The sequence below is a fragment of the Electrona antarctica genome, assembly GCF_951216825.1.
Source record: "Electrona antarctica genome assembly, chromosome: 3".
Classification (NCBI taxonomy): Eukaryota; Metazoa; Chordata; class Actinopteri; order Myctophiformes; family Myctophidae; genus Electrona; species Electrona antarctica.
The window spans coordinates 30,730,890-30,748,201 of NC_136808.1; the positions used below are offsets into that span (position 1 = coordinate 30,730,890).

The 17,312-nt window shown below is 42.9% G+C and overlaps 1 protein-coding gene across 1 annotated transcript in view; it reads right to left on the bottom strand.

The window, feature by feature from the left end:
• The window catches only part of mapk8ip1b (mitogen-activated protein kinase 8 interacting protein 1b), a 63,340-nt gene that overhangs the window by 26,120 nt on the left and 19,908 nt on the right, over window positions 1-17,312 (bottom strand). Inside the window, exon 2 of the mRNA XM_079497709.1 lies at window positions 15,007-15,118. Within this exon, the coding sequence (XP_079353835.1) occupies window positions 15,007-15,118 (112 nt within the window). The remainder of the gene's footprint in view (window positions 1-15,006; window positions 15,119-17,312) is intronic.

The following is a 17,312-nucleotide window of genomic DNA, read 5'->3' on the forward strand; positions in this document are numbered from 1 at the left end:
GTTGGACTTTATTGTTACATCTTGTGTACAGGACAGGTACATACGAGTAAAACTTATTTTAGTTTGGCTTCCTTACAGACAATGCAGCGGCATAGATGGCAAACAACAAAAAACACAGCAAGCACAGCAAACAAAGGGATAGAATAAAGAGTGCTAGAAAAATAGTAACATATATATGTGCATGTTTTCCCTGTAGTAGCAAAGTTAGGTAAACTTTCGCCCCGGTTCTTATCAGTTCGTTCATGTATCTGATTGTTTGGGGAAAGAAGCTTATTTGCAGTCTATTTCCAGTGGCTTTGAGACTGAAAACGTTTTCCATGTGGCAGCATCCGCAAGCATCTCTGCGGTTGGGATGGCTTGGGTCCCTCATAAGTCCACGAGCTTTGCTGACACAACGATCGTCATACAGGGCTTCGATGGGGGGAGATCACATCCACTGCACTCTTCGAAGTTTTGCATGTCCGTCACCAGGATCATTCTGAATTTCAGCTGCTCTCTTAGTGGAAAACTGGAGTTTCCGTTGCTAAACATTTGGCCGACAATTTTGGTACTTTTTGGTACTAACTAACTTTGTACTGTTTTGCTTCAATGTATCTTCACTGCCACCTCCATCATCCAATCTGGATGAGTCTAACATGATGGGCACGACCGTTATCACTGTATCGGATAGGCGAAATCAACCGTTATCAGCACCTTGGAATACGGCCAATATGGCCATACTGGCATACTCACCCTTGGCTGAACGTTTCATTTCCAACTCTATTGTCAGCGCATGGAAACTAGGGGCTACTATACTATCCTCTGCCTATCGGGACGTAACTCAGGCGGTGCCGGGTCTGGTGGCCGTCGCAACGCTCGGCACGTTGTCTCACGTGGCTCAAGGCCACCAGACACAGCGCACCTCCGTCATTGACATCAGTGACACAAAAATACCATTATCACCCGTCACAATAGGTGATAATGACATACTGAAACAGTGAGTATGCCAGTATGGCCATATTGGCCGTATAAAGGTGCTGATAACGGAGGATTTCGCCTATCCAATACAGAGATAACGGTCGAATGGGGTGGAAATACGGGGAGACTTCAACTCCTCTTTCGTATCTGTTTGACACACTTCCTCCAATCAGTTTTAGTAGCGGAACATCTTGTGTTATACGGTTAAAGGCTGAGGGCTATATCCTTGTACCACCCAACCGTACAAAACATCAAAGCACATTGAAATATGGGATGCATCTAGGTTCAAGCATCTGGTGCCCTACACCTAGCCCGACCATTCATCCAGTGCAAGTCCTCTGCGATCTGTACACCATCCAGGTAACTGAATCCCTGTTACCCTTGTCTCAGCTCTCCCATGCTGACACATCCTGTCAATTCAGGTGCGGCTATCAACTACAATCCTACAACTAACTAAACTTCTAGTTGAGATATACACAGGGGCTTATTAGATAGCATTTAGGACACTAAAGTATACTACAAACTACAGTGAGTAGCTACACCACTACAACAGTTAGTAAACCACAACTACAGCTAGTACGCTACAAGCATACACTGAACCCCATGCTGAGTCTCACAGCAGTGATGTCACCAGTGTGTCCTGGTTGTGCTTTGATATAACTCTTATATACAAAATTACAAACCAATAGAGCTTGATCACAGCATTTCAATGAATGATGTTGCCCTTCAACAATATCGGTGATCAGACAGCTTCCAAAAACGCTAATTTTGAGTTGCGTAATAGCCGCCATCTTGAAAACTGGCGGCCATATTGGAATTAAATAATTGACACCATTGAGTTCTTCCAGTCAGAATACATTCATTTTGATGTTTGGATCAATGTGTGGATCACACATTTCTGTTCATTAAAGTTATACGTATTTATTTGACGAGGTGGCCATCTTGAAAACTGGTGGCCATCTTGGATTTTCAGCTGGATAACGTACTTTTCTTAGAAAGTACATCCTGGACATCATTTGTGCCAAATGTGGTGCTTGTACCACCAAGTGAAGGATTATTATGGAATATGGACTTAATATGCCCCATTATATCGTTGAATTCCCATTGTATCATCATAATATTAAATAGTTTTGATGTTCTAAATGCAGAATTGGATTTATCATACTCAGAAACATATATTTCGATGTATAGGCCATCAAAATAGGATTGTATAGCTCAATATAGCTCAAACACGGTTTAAAACGACCTCGAATGGCGGCCATCTTGAAAAATGGTGTCCATTTTGTTTTTTTCAAGTGGACAACGTACTTTTCTGAGAGAGTAGGTTCCGAAGCACTTGTGTGCCAATTTTGGTGCTTGTACCATCAAGTGAACGATTCTTATGATATATTGACTTAATCTGCTCCACTATACTGCTACAAATAGCGATCACCCTAATCCAACAATCAGTGGAAACTACATCATCATGAAACCTGTATAATCCTGAAATCAATCATGCAAGCATGGCTGAAATAGACTGTATGAGCCTAGTGCAGCTCGTAGTGTGCACAGCACACAGCACCAACATTATGGGTTGAGTAATCAACGTTCAAAGTAGACATGTCTGCTGCCTGAAATGAAACACTAATCAAGAAAACACATACTCACATTAAGAGCCAATACTTTGGCATAGGACAAAATGTCAATCAACAGTTCTCTTGTAGGCTATGCAGATTCTGCTAACAGTACAATTCTGCTAACAGCAGACTCTGTCAACACCACTGTCCTGAACATGTAGTGCTGTTGTTGTTGTTGTTGTTGTTACTAGGAATAAACACAAAAGCACATGGGAGGAAGTTGATAGATAATTTTGAGTTAGTTTGGTGGATGGAATTGTCTAAATGTCCCTTTGGCCCAGACCGTGTTCCTTATAGGTCATATGTTGTCATCTTGCCCTTTTATCATCAGTACTCCTAGCCTACTGCCTGTTTACTCCGGGTTGTTCATCTTATCCTTTATATTATTTTATCATATTTATATTATGGATTTCCTGACGCCACATTCAGATTTAATATCTTATTCAGTCTCCATACTGTCTGTCTGTCCCCAGTTAACTTGCATACTGAGAGGTCTATTTTGATAGGAGAACTGCATGTAGTTGACCTTGGTGTCTAGTGAGAAAGTAGATAGTAGTATTTCTCTCTGTCGAAAGTTTACAGCTAACAGGGAAAGAATGTTATCTTCAGGTTGCCATAGCAACGCCAGCCTCTGAGCTTTCCCGGTTTAGGGCCCTCAATGACGGAACCAAGGAAGCTGACATGATACCAGTCTCATCATCCAGGTGCTGGTCCAATGAGCGCTTGACAACCAGTACCAGTGTGGCCTAGTGCGGAAATTAACTGTCTATTCAGCCAATGAATGTGTATCAACAACTGACGTAATCTACAGTATTAATGCCTGGCACATGTCCGTGTCCGGCAGAGAGAGAACCCTGTGCAGTTTGTCGCACAGGGTGAGAGTTTTTGTAATTTGGCTGTATGTGGGTGTCTGTTCTGTCTCTCTGATCTGAAAATGAATCGACATTAATCATATTCTGCTCGGACTGGACAATCCTTCTTCCTGGTGGTCTCATCTTTTTATTGTGTACTTAAGGTATTTTTCTAAAAGAGTATTTCCTGCTCAGATTAACATTTGGATGTTGATCTTTCTGCTTAAAGTAATCCTGTTAAAGCTAATTGTGAACTTGGTCATCTAAAAGATTTGGTAACCATTTTTGACCATTGTCAGAGGCTCTCTGCCTAGTGTTGTGGTGCTGAGTATTTATCAGTACTTTTGGATTACTTTCTTAAAAGTATTTTTATAGTTTTAGCTCTGTGCAGCTCAGTAATTCAGTTATACAGTCCTTTATATCTTTGGTGAATCATTAATTGTCCCTTCTGCATTTTATATGCAACTAAGTGGCCTTCCCTTATCTGTTATCTACATTATTTATGTATCAGAAGTGGACTAAGAAAGGGGAGGAGCCAAACCGAGTTCCTGTTTCTACACAAAAAAGGAGGTGGGGCACCCCTCGTAATTTCTACACTCTGATATGGAATTGATATATGAATTGGTGGGATGATGATGTGTGGATGTACAGTATAAGCTAAACCTAAGCTTCTAACAGGAAGTGAAGGTACTGTACAGCAGCACTTCAGAAGGCTTAATTGTGTTTAAATCCAGGTGGTGGGAGGGGGAGAACATCTGGCTGTATCCAGAATAAGAACAGTATTCCCTCTAGTCTAGTCAGTGACAGAAGGAAGACGATGTGCTTTATTTATGATGTTAGGTTGTACAGAGCTTCCGTCTAAACAAACAAACAGACATTTCTTTAATCAATGATCCTACTTTTCAATCATATAGTCGCCTCAAAGCAAAAATAAATCCAAAAAGCAATGCTAATTTGGATAATGACAGAATAGAAGTATAAGGTATGTGTTGTTTGTGTGACTGTGCATGTGCACTTGTCATAAATCAGTGGCTCAGTACAAATGCCTTATAAATAGTATTATTTCTGCTCAGCTACAGTATAAAGAAAAATCAACCAGATCAGACTCTCTCTCTCTCTCTGACACGGTTTTCTTAGACACGCTCTAAGAACAGGTTTATGTGTGAGCACAGCATAGACAAGTATAATCGGAGTATGCTACACTGAGTGAGAATGAATGGGAACAGGGAGGTGATCAAATGCCTAATCTGGAGACTAGGAGAAGATTTGTATGCTGGACAGGACACAGCAATCACATTCCACTAACAGCTAGGAATGGCTCTCCTCTAGTCTGCTCTCCTCACTTTCTCTATAGGGACAGAGCTCTCTAGAATATAGATTAGACTACTGACTACAAGACAGAATTGGAACGGGAAAAGACTCCCAGGGTGATGCAGGGATATGCTAGGACCTGGACTATCAAGGCTATACTGATGGTTGTCCCAGGACCAGGTTTGGTATTCTGTAGCAAGGACATTGGGAGAGTCAAACAATTGACGATTTTAATGTAATTCTGCATTTGACCCTAACCTTACGAAAGATATGTTGCAGTGCAGAAAGAATTAATGAGAAAAATGTGCTGTGAGAGGAATGGAGGAGTAGCCTCAATAAATATACTGTTTTCAATATGGCTTGTCGCCCACACATCCATCCATCCTTCTCCCTCTCCCTCCATCCCTCCCTCCTTCCTATAAATAGCCATAAACTCTGTCACTGTGTGGCTCTCTTTCTCTGTCTCTCTCCAGTCAGAGGATACTTTCACCAGGTCATCACCTTCTCTCTCATTCACTCTCACAAAATCTCACTCCATGCAAACTACATCATTGAATGTAGGTGTGATTTATGACATTGAATATATGGATCCATGAAGTAATTGTCTGAATGGCTGGTAAAAAAAAGAAGAAGAAAAAAATGCTTGTACTGGATGGAATGCATACTCCATGATTATGGAGTGTGTGTGTGTGTGTGTGTGTGTGTGTGTGTGTGTGTGTGTGTGTGTGTGTGTGTGTGTGTGTGTGTGTGTGTGTGTGTGTGTGTGTGTGTGTGTGTGTGTGTGTGTGGCTTAAAAAAAAAAAAAAAAACATCCTGTCTAGTAGTGTCAAGTAATAGTATGTCATCAATGTGCTATATATTCTTTTTTTTCTTTTCCCTCTGTGTGTTAAGCATGTGCAGCAGTTATATCTGGTTGGACCATATAATGTAACCTAATTCTGATCAGTGTTTGGGTCTATTGTATTGCGCCTTTTGTGCAGATCCAAATAAAATAATTCAAATGTGTGTGTGTGTGTGTGTGTGTGCGCACACGCAATCGCATGTTTTAGTGTGCATGTGTGTGTGAGTGCGCTTTTTTCTCTCTTCGCCTGGTGTGAATGCATCACTGCCAACCCACAGACCCGTAACTGAACAGTGAGGATGTGACTGTGAACTGCTTGTTTCATGACCTTAATTACGTTTGGCTCCTTTAAGAGCCCTGGCCTCTGTTGCTAGGAGACATGAGAGTCTTAGCGACAGAGGAGACACTGCCTGACGATCTCTGATGCTCGGTAACCTCGACCAATCAGAACGACCACCGGGGGAGGAACATAACAACCAATAACAACCAACAGGTCTCAGACACAAATACAGACTCTGAGTCTGCTTATAGGTTACAGTTTTCTTGTCATGCAGGGAGAAAAGAACATTAACAACACCTATTACTACACTGAAGATTTATCTTATCTTATTTAAACTGATCACAATTTGCCGTTTTTTTGTGATTATTGTAATCTATGATGGCATTGAGTTTGTGCTATTGTGGCCTCGTCCTCAACCTCAGTCCACTGCTCTGTACACTTGGTATGCTTTGTTTTACGTTTTCTGTAGGGCAGCTTAAAAAAAAGTGCATTGGGAATTGAATGTTAACTCTTTTTTCCCAAGTCCGTATAGATACGTACCCCAACGTATACTCCGTCTATATAATGGTTGATGCCTACGGAAGCCTTTAACATTGGTCCAGTTCCTATAGCAACGTCCCACCGTTCCAACTATAGGATTGCAAATATATTCACCGTGCAAACCAGTGGAAAGGAGGATTTTCAACCCTCCATAAATCGGACACCAGAATCTCTGTCCTTGGTGGATTTTCTGCCATCCACATTTCGGATTTAATTTGTGTGGGCAAACACCGTCTTTTAAAGTGAACGTGTATGCTGGCCCCTGGAACTGGGGTTTATGCAACAGCTAGCGGTAGAGATAGAGTTAAAGGTCACTCTCCACCAAACATACTACCCCAGAGTACTTCCAACTTCTTCATACTGTACGTAAATTTGAGGCCATTCGGTCAGAGGGTGAGACACACATACACAAGTTTTGTCCATGAATGTTGGAATGTTGATATCACTATTGTTACCGATCATAGAGATGCGTGAACACTGAACAGTATCCATAAGGGTGGTTTTGTGTGTGTGTGCACAGATACATGCTCTAACTAACGCTGCATGTATTTTCAGCTGTGATGCATGGAGTAGGTGAGAAAAACACAGTTGCCATGGAAATAGGTTTCCTCTTCCCCCCTGATGTTTTGCTGGAGTCATGTGCTTTCTCTCTCTCTCTCTCTCTCTCTCTCTCTCTCTCTTCTCTCTCTCTCTCTCTCTCTCTCTCTCTCCCCCCTCTCTCTCTCCCCCCCCCCCTCCCCCCCCCCCCCCCCCCCCCCCCCCCCCCCCCCCACCCCCCCCCCCCCCCCCCCCCCCCCCCCTCTCTCTCTGCTGATACCACATTAACACAATAGAGGTCTGTACCAGTGAAACAACACAAGCCAGAAGTCTGGCCTTTCAATCGCTGTGTGTGTGTGTGTGTGTGTGTGTGTGTGTGTGTGTGTGTGTGTGTGTGTGTGTGTGTGTGTGTGTGTGTGTGTGTGTGCAGGCGCGTACACACACACACAACACACACAAAAATCAGCCTCCTGGTGGCGCTATAACAGGCCCATGTGAAAATATTGGGGCAGAGGTTCAGCTGTGGCATCCATCCAGGGAGATTTAGCTGATCACAGACGGACACACAGACGGACACACAGACGGACACGGACACTCGGACAGGGTGAAAAACAGTCTCTCCCCATACGCCTTCGGTCTGGTGGAGACAATAACTGCTCTGAAATCCATTGTCTGGTATGAAAAGACACACACACACACACACACACACACACACACACACACACACACACACACACACACACACACACACACACACACACACACACACACACACACACACACACACACACACACACACACACACACACACACACACACACACACACACACACACACACACACACACACACACACACACACACACACACACACACACACACACACACACACACACACACACACACACACACACACACACACACACACACACACACACACACACACACACACGCCCCTGCCCCCTGCTGGGCTGTCTGGCGTGTGTCATGCTCTTTCCCTGTGCTGTCCATTATTGATGAGATAGGAGGATGCGTCCCACAATTCCCCAGGCTCAATGATGAGGTCACCACTCTCTACACTGCACGGGTGTGGCACTCTGTGTGTGTGTGTGCGTGTGAGTGAGATTGTGTATGTGTGTGCGTGCGTGTGTACATGCTTCCTCTGATCCATATACTGTCTCTTAAATAAAAAAAGGTAATAGTTTATCCATAATTCATTATGGTGTCATTTTACCAATGAACAGGATGCAATATAACCACAGGTAGGGTAAGTTATGTGTTTTGGTTTACAAAAAGTAAGTAGTATTCTGCTAGAACTAAAAAAAAAACATTGCATGGATGCACCTGGGACGTATCCTCAGTGATGTATCCAATGGTCATCGGGGTTTCGGGTCTGTCGAACATCATACCATTCACTCAGGCGACCCAGCCGGGGTTGATCAAGTCCCGGTAGCTACCCTACCGGGACAGTAGCTACCCTCGATCAGTCCCATTAGGGCAAGACCAGGGCCACACAATCCGTTGGAACTATCTACTCTGCCGGGACTGGGAGGTACGTTTCTGGCGCTAGAATTCATTGCAATAGAGCGTTTGTTTGTCAGTAACAGGCATTGCCAGCAGTCATTATCACCTCAAAAGCCACACAAACCTTCACCTCAATAGCCACATTATCACGTGAAAAAGGCTATTGAAATCCACATGCAGCCTCTCCACCTTAAGGTTCAAGGTTGTACTTTATTGTTACATCGTGTATACAGGTACATAAGAGTAAAACTTATTTTTGATTGGCTATTGAAATCCTCTGCTACAACTGGTGCAGAAACATGATTCCATCAAATGAGGTACAATGAGGTATACTTTGCCTGTAATTAGCTTAAAGAATTAGTGGGCAGGGCCTATTTCTTCCAAACGCCATATGTTGAGGGGCCTCTGTACAGCGCACCTCCAAAAGCACGTTCTCTTATGGCCATAGTAGGCACCACAAATGTGAGTTTGTTGCCCAGTATATCGTACAAATGCTATCTGCCCCCACAGCTTCCTTCATTTTACTCTGGATGTTAGGTTCTTAGTTTACTTATGATCCTAGATGACTATTTCTATGCATTTGCACCTTGTGTTGTTCTTGCTTACTGTAAACCGCTCTGGATTAAGAGTGTCTGCTAAATGCCTAGAAAAGCCCTACATTGTAATTGTAAATTGGCTTACAGTGTGCTCTTTGAATTTGATGGGCATGTAATGTAAGCTGCAGTAAAGCTTAAACCTTAATTCATTCTCCTACTTGTTTTTATACTAATATTATATTTCTTGTTTTTGAGTAACATTCTATGTATGAACAGTGCTATATAAGACAAATGCCAAAATTCATATGAAGTCATTGTGAACTGTGAAGTACTGCAAAATGGTCATTTAAGATGAGCAGGGAGAGGAAAGCCGCTAAGAGCCCAGTTTAACTGTTTGTCCTGCAGAGTCTGCTGTTTCCCTGCTAAATGTAGCCTATACTCATCGACTCACTGCAGTTCACTTTACCTGGCACACATACTGTACTGGTCCAATGGTGGACAAAGTACTCAACCCCAATACTTGAGTCAAAGTACTGTATGGATATGGATACTATTACTCCTGGTCAAATATTACATTGCAACAAAAATACACTAACTTGCCTGCATGCGTAACAACAGCAGGGCTTAGAAGCATACTGTGCATATAGACATTAATTGATGAAGAAGACATCACAAAAGCAGATGACCCCTGCACGACAGGACACACTGAACTGAATTTAAACGCTATTTAGACCATTTTGGATTTAATGTTGATGGCTGATCAACAAGAAACATACACCACAGTGCATGCCTGAACAGCACAGCCAAAATTGTGGAACAACAGCTGTTGAGCGACACCTCCTGTAAATTAAAAGAATAATTGGCACGGCGGCGCCAGTGACATCATCATTAGGCAATTGTTTTAAACAAGATATCTTTAAAAATTCATTGCAATAGAGCGTTTGTTTGTCAGTAACAGGCATTGCCAGCAGTCATTATCACCTCAAAAGCCACACAAGCCTTCACCTCAATAGCCACATTATCATGTGAAAAAGGCTATTGAAATCCACATGCAGCCTCTCCACCTCAAGGTTGTACTTTATTGTTACATTGTGTGTACAGGTACAAAAGAGTAAAACACGTGCATGTTCATAACACAGTGTGCACATACATAATGCAAATACATACAGTACTGTGCGCGCGTGCGCGCACACACACACACACACACACACACACACACACACACACACACACACACACACACACACACACACACACACACACACACACACACACACACACACACACACACACACACACACACACACACACATCCAGCAGAAAGCTGTCATATGCTCTAATCTGAGCTATAATTAGCTCCCTGGATAGTAAGGCAGTATGAGAATGAGAGCAGAGATTGTAAAAGGGATGGGGAAGATGGAGAGGTTAGACTTTCTAACTCTCTGTGACATGATTATTTCTTTCACATATAAAGTCGATTTCTACTCCTCACAGGGTCACAGTTCACATCGCGGAGTAACAGAAAAGTAAATGTCTGCGTCTTGGCTCTTATTAAATGGGGAGGGGTGAGGTTGCCATGGCTACCCGAGTAGAGGTGAGGAGCTGATAATGGCATTGTTGGGACTTGGGAACAGAGCCAGAGAGAACTGACAATAATTCAATTATCTTGTCATACTGTATACTCACTGACCCCCTCCACTGATGTTTCTGCCTCTCTCTCTCTCTCTCTCTCTCTCTCTCTCTCTCTCTCTCTCTCTCTCTCTCTCTCTCTCTGGGGTGTGTTCATTGTGCTGCACAGTGCACACCTCTGTGTTTACTTCCTGTGTGTCTCTCCAGCAACGCTCCAGTTTCCATTTTTAAACCTGCTCGTGTTTTATGCGTCAGAGAGTCCGCTAAACGGGGGGCAAGTGGGCTGGTGGCATATCTTACTCCCTACTTTGATAAGAACATATCTTTAAATCCACTTGCACTGGACTTGAGAGTAAACAGCCTCAACTTCATCTTCACAGTGAATCTATTCTAACTCATCTAAAAGGTTATTTTAGATTTTAGATTTAGATTTGTCTGTACATTTTTCTCTTTTTTTATCTCATTTGATCTTGTTACATGTCCTCTGAGAAGGCATTATACTGTACAAATATATTTTGTTATTTATTTTGTTATGTCATTTATTATTACCCATGATGCAGCAGTAGTAATCACATTTGATTAGTTTTGTATGGAGCAGACATCTCTGAATGTGACCAGGGTTCGGTTTGCTGCCTCTGCTATCGATCTGGTCCTTTTTCTGTGCTAAATTGAACAATTGAATAAAACATGCATGAAACACATTCCGTGCGTAATAGCCTAATATAACAAGCCACGGTCACTGCCGGTATTGTTTAATGCGCAAATAACATGTATTTTAAAACTGCTTTTAATATTTAATATCATATTGTCTATGTCCCTCAAAGTTATTTCTAATGGTTTGAGCCTCAATCACCACTCTGATATAACCAGTCCTTCTAATTTCTTTCTGGACTTTGAAAGCAGTTTTAGCTGCAGTACCACAATGTCCTGCTCATATGCAGATTATTTAATATTTGAGTCATTATAATACTGATGCTAGATAAAACAGGCTTGTTTCCATTCCATGCCAGCTTGGAAAATCAACAATGGTGGACATTGTAAACAAAGTGAAAATGCAAATTTGGAACTGAAGACTGAAGAAGAGGAGGAATTATACAAAGTAGGGTGACATTGATGAGGACAAAATCAGTTGAGCTGTTCCTGAGAGCAATTTCCATTAAAGCACCTATATGCTATGAAAGCCTGATTGTTCAAAATTGGGGGGGGATTTGTGGGGATAGAAAACACATATGGGAGCCCCAAAAACACAAAATGAATTTTATGTTATAGGTCCTTTAATTACTTTTGGAGCATACGCCGAAGTAGCCCTAGAATGTCTCTGTTGTTACATACATGCAAGTAGTATTTCACATATATTAGAGCCATAGAACACTTCCATAGACTTATGGTTGCGGCGGCAGAACGGCGGCATACATGTGGTCGGTGCTCCGTGTGTGCTCGCCCAAAAAATAATTTCAAAGACATGGGAGTCAGATATGGTCCTCAACTTTATCCATGTGAATGTTCTGGCATAATTTAGTCAAATATCTCCACTTTTTCACGAGCTGGCAGCTGGACTTCCTCTGATCATCACAAACGTCATCAGGGAAACACAAACGTTTGGGGCACACAATTGGCAGGTGGTGTGATTAATTACCCAGCACCTATCACAACACACCTGTCAATTGTGTGCCCCAAACATTTGTGTTTCCCATGTCAATTGGTGATGACGTGTGTGCTTCCCAAAGGAAGTTTTGTTAAATTCGGTCCATCGGTCATTCCGGGCCCCTTTGACCGGAGAGAAAGTTGTCCAGGTGCAGCTCGTGAAAAAGTGGAGATATTTGAAAAAACAAACATTTTATGCCAGAACTTTCACATGGATAAAGTTGAGGACCATATCTGACTACCAAGTCTTTGGAATTATTTATTGGGAGAGTACACACGGAGCACCGACCACATTTATGCCGCCATTCTGCTATATTTCAATTATTTTTTTCAGTAATTTCAGGAAGAAATAAAATAAAAATCACACCCGTGTGAAGTGGCGCTAATATATTAAAGTCTTACTCATGTTGATTAGGAGATGTAATGGTGATGTAAAACAAACGGTGCCAACACAAACATTAAACTCCATTAACAATAAAGAGACAATATGACGACATAAATCTTCCCTTCATTGTCAATGGCGTTTACAAAACAAACATTGAAATAAAGACAAACATTAAACCTGTGTATAGGAGGGGCTGGTGCCCCTGAAAAATCTAAGAAAAAATGGAAAACAAACATTTAAGCAGTAGTGAAAATCTGCTATTTTACACTAGTTTCTCTCTTGGGACAGGGGCTAAAAGGTTTGTGAAGCACTGGTGTATAGTATACTACACCTGTAAGGACAAAACATAACAAGGATGAGAGTCTAACCCCTTATTACTGAGAACAGACATAGAAAAATCTATTTGGGGATATGTCCCAGTCCTCTGTACTGTAGAGGACGAGTACCAATAATAGATGTTTCATATTCATAAAATATATTTAAAAAAAGACATGTTCGAAAGCCTGAAAATAGATTCTCCAAATATAGGCCATACTGTATTGTAGATTGACCACATGGCATATTTTTCTCCAGAAAATATTTTTAGTGGCCATTCCTTGTCATTTTAATTTGAAACGTATGACTTACAAACAGAACCGCTTCGCAGTTATTTTCTTAACAATGTTGATTTGCACTGACAATATTTGGTGACAATAGTGCGGGCCAAGTGGGGCTAAACCAACGCCAAATGGTGTCGTGTAACGCTGCTGACTGCTGATTGGTCAGACAATCCCCACTAGCGATGCACAGACAGACACAATCATGGATGGAGACCATGGAATGGTAAATGTATTGCATTTATATAGCATCGCCTTTCTAGTCTTTCCGACCCTTCAAAGTGCTTTACAATCCACACACATTCACACGCCGATAGCGGAGGAAACCATACAAGGCATCAACCTGCTCATCGGGAGCAGTTAGGGGTTCAGTGTCTTGCTCAAGGACACATCGGCCAGGAGGAGCCAGGGAGAAGCTTGTGAACCGTGAATACTGTTACGGCCGCCCATTATCCTATTATAAATTCATGGAATCTCTGTCTGTCACGAGTTAAAAAATCACACCCGTGTGAAATGAGGGGCGCTCTTATCATCCTACACGTCACATCATGACGTAAAATGCTCAGACACTATGACGCAAAATTGTCCATTCATTGTCAATGGGAATTTAATGTTTGAGTAGGACAACGTTTTTGCACACACAATAAAAGCTGCACATAGGAGGTGCTAGCGCCCCTCAAAAAATATTAAATCAATCAAAGACCCATACAATAGGGACTTGAACCATTACAAATCACTAACTCATGTTGATATGGTGATGTAATGGTGATGTAAAACAAACGGTGGAAAAACAAACATATAATTCTCTTTATTGTTAATGGCATTTAATGTTTGTGTTAGGGACTAGATGATGTAAATTTCCCTTCATTGTCAATGTCGTTTTTAAAACAAACTAACATTAAACCTGTATATATACATAGGAGGCCCTCTCAACAAACGTAACCTAGCTGTTTTAAATGAAAAATGAATCAGTGCACAGAGGGCTGTTTTCAACTTTTCATGGGGCCACTTTTCATGGGGCCACTGCTTTATGACGATAACCTCTGGGGGAGGTTGAAAAGCAAAGCAAACTGAGAAAAGTAGAGCAGAGGCTTGGCGAGTTGGGACCATGTATATGGATATGGGCACTTCAACTGTTGAGGTAACCTTGAGCAAGTCACTCCATTCACTAACCATGATAGGACACTGTGGCCAGGCAACTTTTTATGGATACAGATTTAAAAATACCCTCCCTAGTCTGGCTGAACAAGTACAACTGAGGTCCCATACTTGACCATATCACAAATAAAAATCACACTTGTGTGAAGTGAGGGGTGCCTTTGGACACACATCACAGGGGGCACGCACAAAAGCAAACATAAAAAGTCCATAGACAAAGCCACACACACCTGGACCAAAAAGGTTTGACCAACTTGCCATCCTTACAGTATGTTTTAACAGCGCCGACAGCCAGACAAATTTTCCGGAAGTGCATTATTTGTCAATAGGACCCGGCAACTACTGGCGTTAGCAGGCGAACAGGCGATGGTCGAAAAGTGGGCGGAGAAAAGACGGCTCCGAAAAGATGAAAATAATTCATCTTTTGGGCGACGTCACCCGGCGATAGTGGGCGATTAGCCAATGAAATTGAAGTGTCGCTCGCCGTTGTTCTCCCGCTGTTAAAACGATAGATCGCCTCAATACTGCGGCTAAAACGTAAGTATATTTCGTCTATGTATTTATTTGTGTATTTCGTTTGCTCCAGTGACACTTCACCCTACCTTGATATCCAGGCCGTTACAGTTGAGGCTCATCCCGCACTCGTCTGTGATCTCTGTGATCTCCGACAGGTCATCATCCTCAAACTCATCCAGGCTGATGTCATGGGTCAACCTGCTCGCATGGGGGAGGACAAGAAGAAGAAGGAGAAAGAGGGAGGAAGACAGAGAAAGGAGAAGAGACATGGTCAGGCATGTATATGTGTGTGTGTGTGTGTGTGTGTGTGTGTGCGTGCGTGCGTGCGTGCGTGTGTGCGTGCGTGCGTGCGTGCGTGCGTGCGTGCGTGCGTGCGTGCGTGCGTGCGTGCGTGCGTGCGTGTAAGTGAGGGGCGCGCTCTTATACTCATACATCACATTCCGTTGCTCAGCCAATCAAATCATCACACACAAACACACAAAGCTAGGCATAGGAGGGGCTACCCCTCCAAAAAAATGTGAAAGGGGTTTTCTGGATTGAAAGGTATAATAACGTATAGGTGTTCCGGGTCTAAATTTAAACTATAACACTGGAACAATATAGGACTGACTTGGGGGGAGAAGGACTGTCATGTTCATCTTATCTCTAGCTCTTCTGACTTAAGCCTCTATGACAGTGCTGGAGGACACCTGCAGGGCCTGTCTCTGTGTCATGACTATAAAAGCTCAATCCATCCCAGTTCAAAAAACCCTGTAAAAAGCACTTTTATAGTACTTATAATGGTCTACAGAGAACATGTATTTCACTGCACATATTGCAGCTAAGTGAGCAATAAAACGTCTCATTTCAACGTGTAGAATCAGGTTTGAGTGAGCCAGGATAAGGTGGGTGTGTAGTACTGCTGCTCATTACTCTGAATATATCATCCAGACGGCTTCCCCTGGATTCAATTAGGCCAGAAAACAACACTTTCATTTTCCCTGGCCATAATTATCTCTTTATCCTGCTGCATCCTGTGGCTAATAGAGACACACAAAAAGACAGAAACAGACAGAGACAGAAATAGAATGAGAGAGAGACAGACAGAGAGAGAGAGAGAGAGAGAGAGAGAGAGAGAGAGAGAGAGAGAGAGAGAGAGAGAAAGAAAGTGAGAGAGAAAGTGAGAGACAGCTAGAGACAAACAAAAACGAGACATATAGAGTGCACATAAAAAAGAGAATGTTCTGTATGAAAGAAAGAGAGAGAGAGAGAGAGAGAGACAGACAGACAGACAGAGAGAGAGAGAGAGAGAGAAATGGAGGGGGGGGCTGACAGACACATGGGAGGCACAAAGAGAGGCAAACATCACACCTGTGTTAAGTGAGCGGTGCAACTGAACCGGTCCCCGGGGGTCCCCGCAACATCCAGACCCCCAGGAACATGCCCAGGGGGGCGGCCCAATTCCGTGAGCCGCCCTGTGTCTGAAACCGTCGAAAAATTACAGAGTTACAGTATGGGGTTCCCCGGGGGGTCCCTGGAACAATCCCAGGAATGCGCCCAGGGGGGCCGGTTCCGGCGAGCCATCCCGCGTCCGAAACGGTCGAGAAATGACATAGTTACCATGTTGCAGCTTTTCGTGCTCGGACATACAGACACAGAGACAGACATACGGACGGACAGACATACTGTAGCTCCGTAATGGATCGGAGGCACCGCTCAAAATGTGATTAGAGAAGATGATCATGACAACCATCAGTAGCACTTGGCGATAAAGAGCAAGACACCAGAGCGAGGGGAGGAGAGGAGGAGAGAGGAGAGGAGAGGAGAGGAGAGAATGACATTTTAAAACATCATGGGGCCATGCAACTACTCTTGTTTGTTTTGTTTCATGTTTGCTTTGGCAATGTAAAACTATTACAAATACAGCCCTTCTGAATTGAATTGAATTGAACAACAATGCCTGGTGAGTCTTGATGACTCAGCCACAGGACTCAGGCTACGTCGTGTTGTATACACATCCTGCTTTTGATTCCCGGCTCGGCATCTGTGCTGCCGCACATCAATACATCAATAAAAAAATGATAGAACAAAATGGCACAGTCTCTGCCTCCATACTGCCAACGTTGAAATGAGCTGCTGCAGCTAGAGCTGTCACGTGTAGGGGCCGCGGACGACGGAGATGGCCTGGGAGGAAGCATCTGTTTACCACAATAATAATGAAGCCTAGGAGGGGCTATTGGAGGACACAGGAGATGGAGTGGAAAGTCCAAATGGGTGCAAGAGGGAGAATGCAGAGAAACAGAGAGACTCAGATAGAGGTCTAAGATTTAGTGGAAGTGAAGCTGAAATGATTTCAGATTTGTATTATAGCCACTTGAGATGCAGAATCTCATTTTCAAGGACGACCCATAAA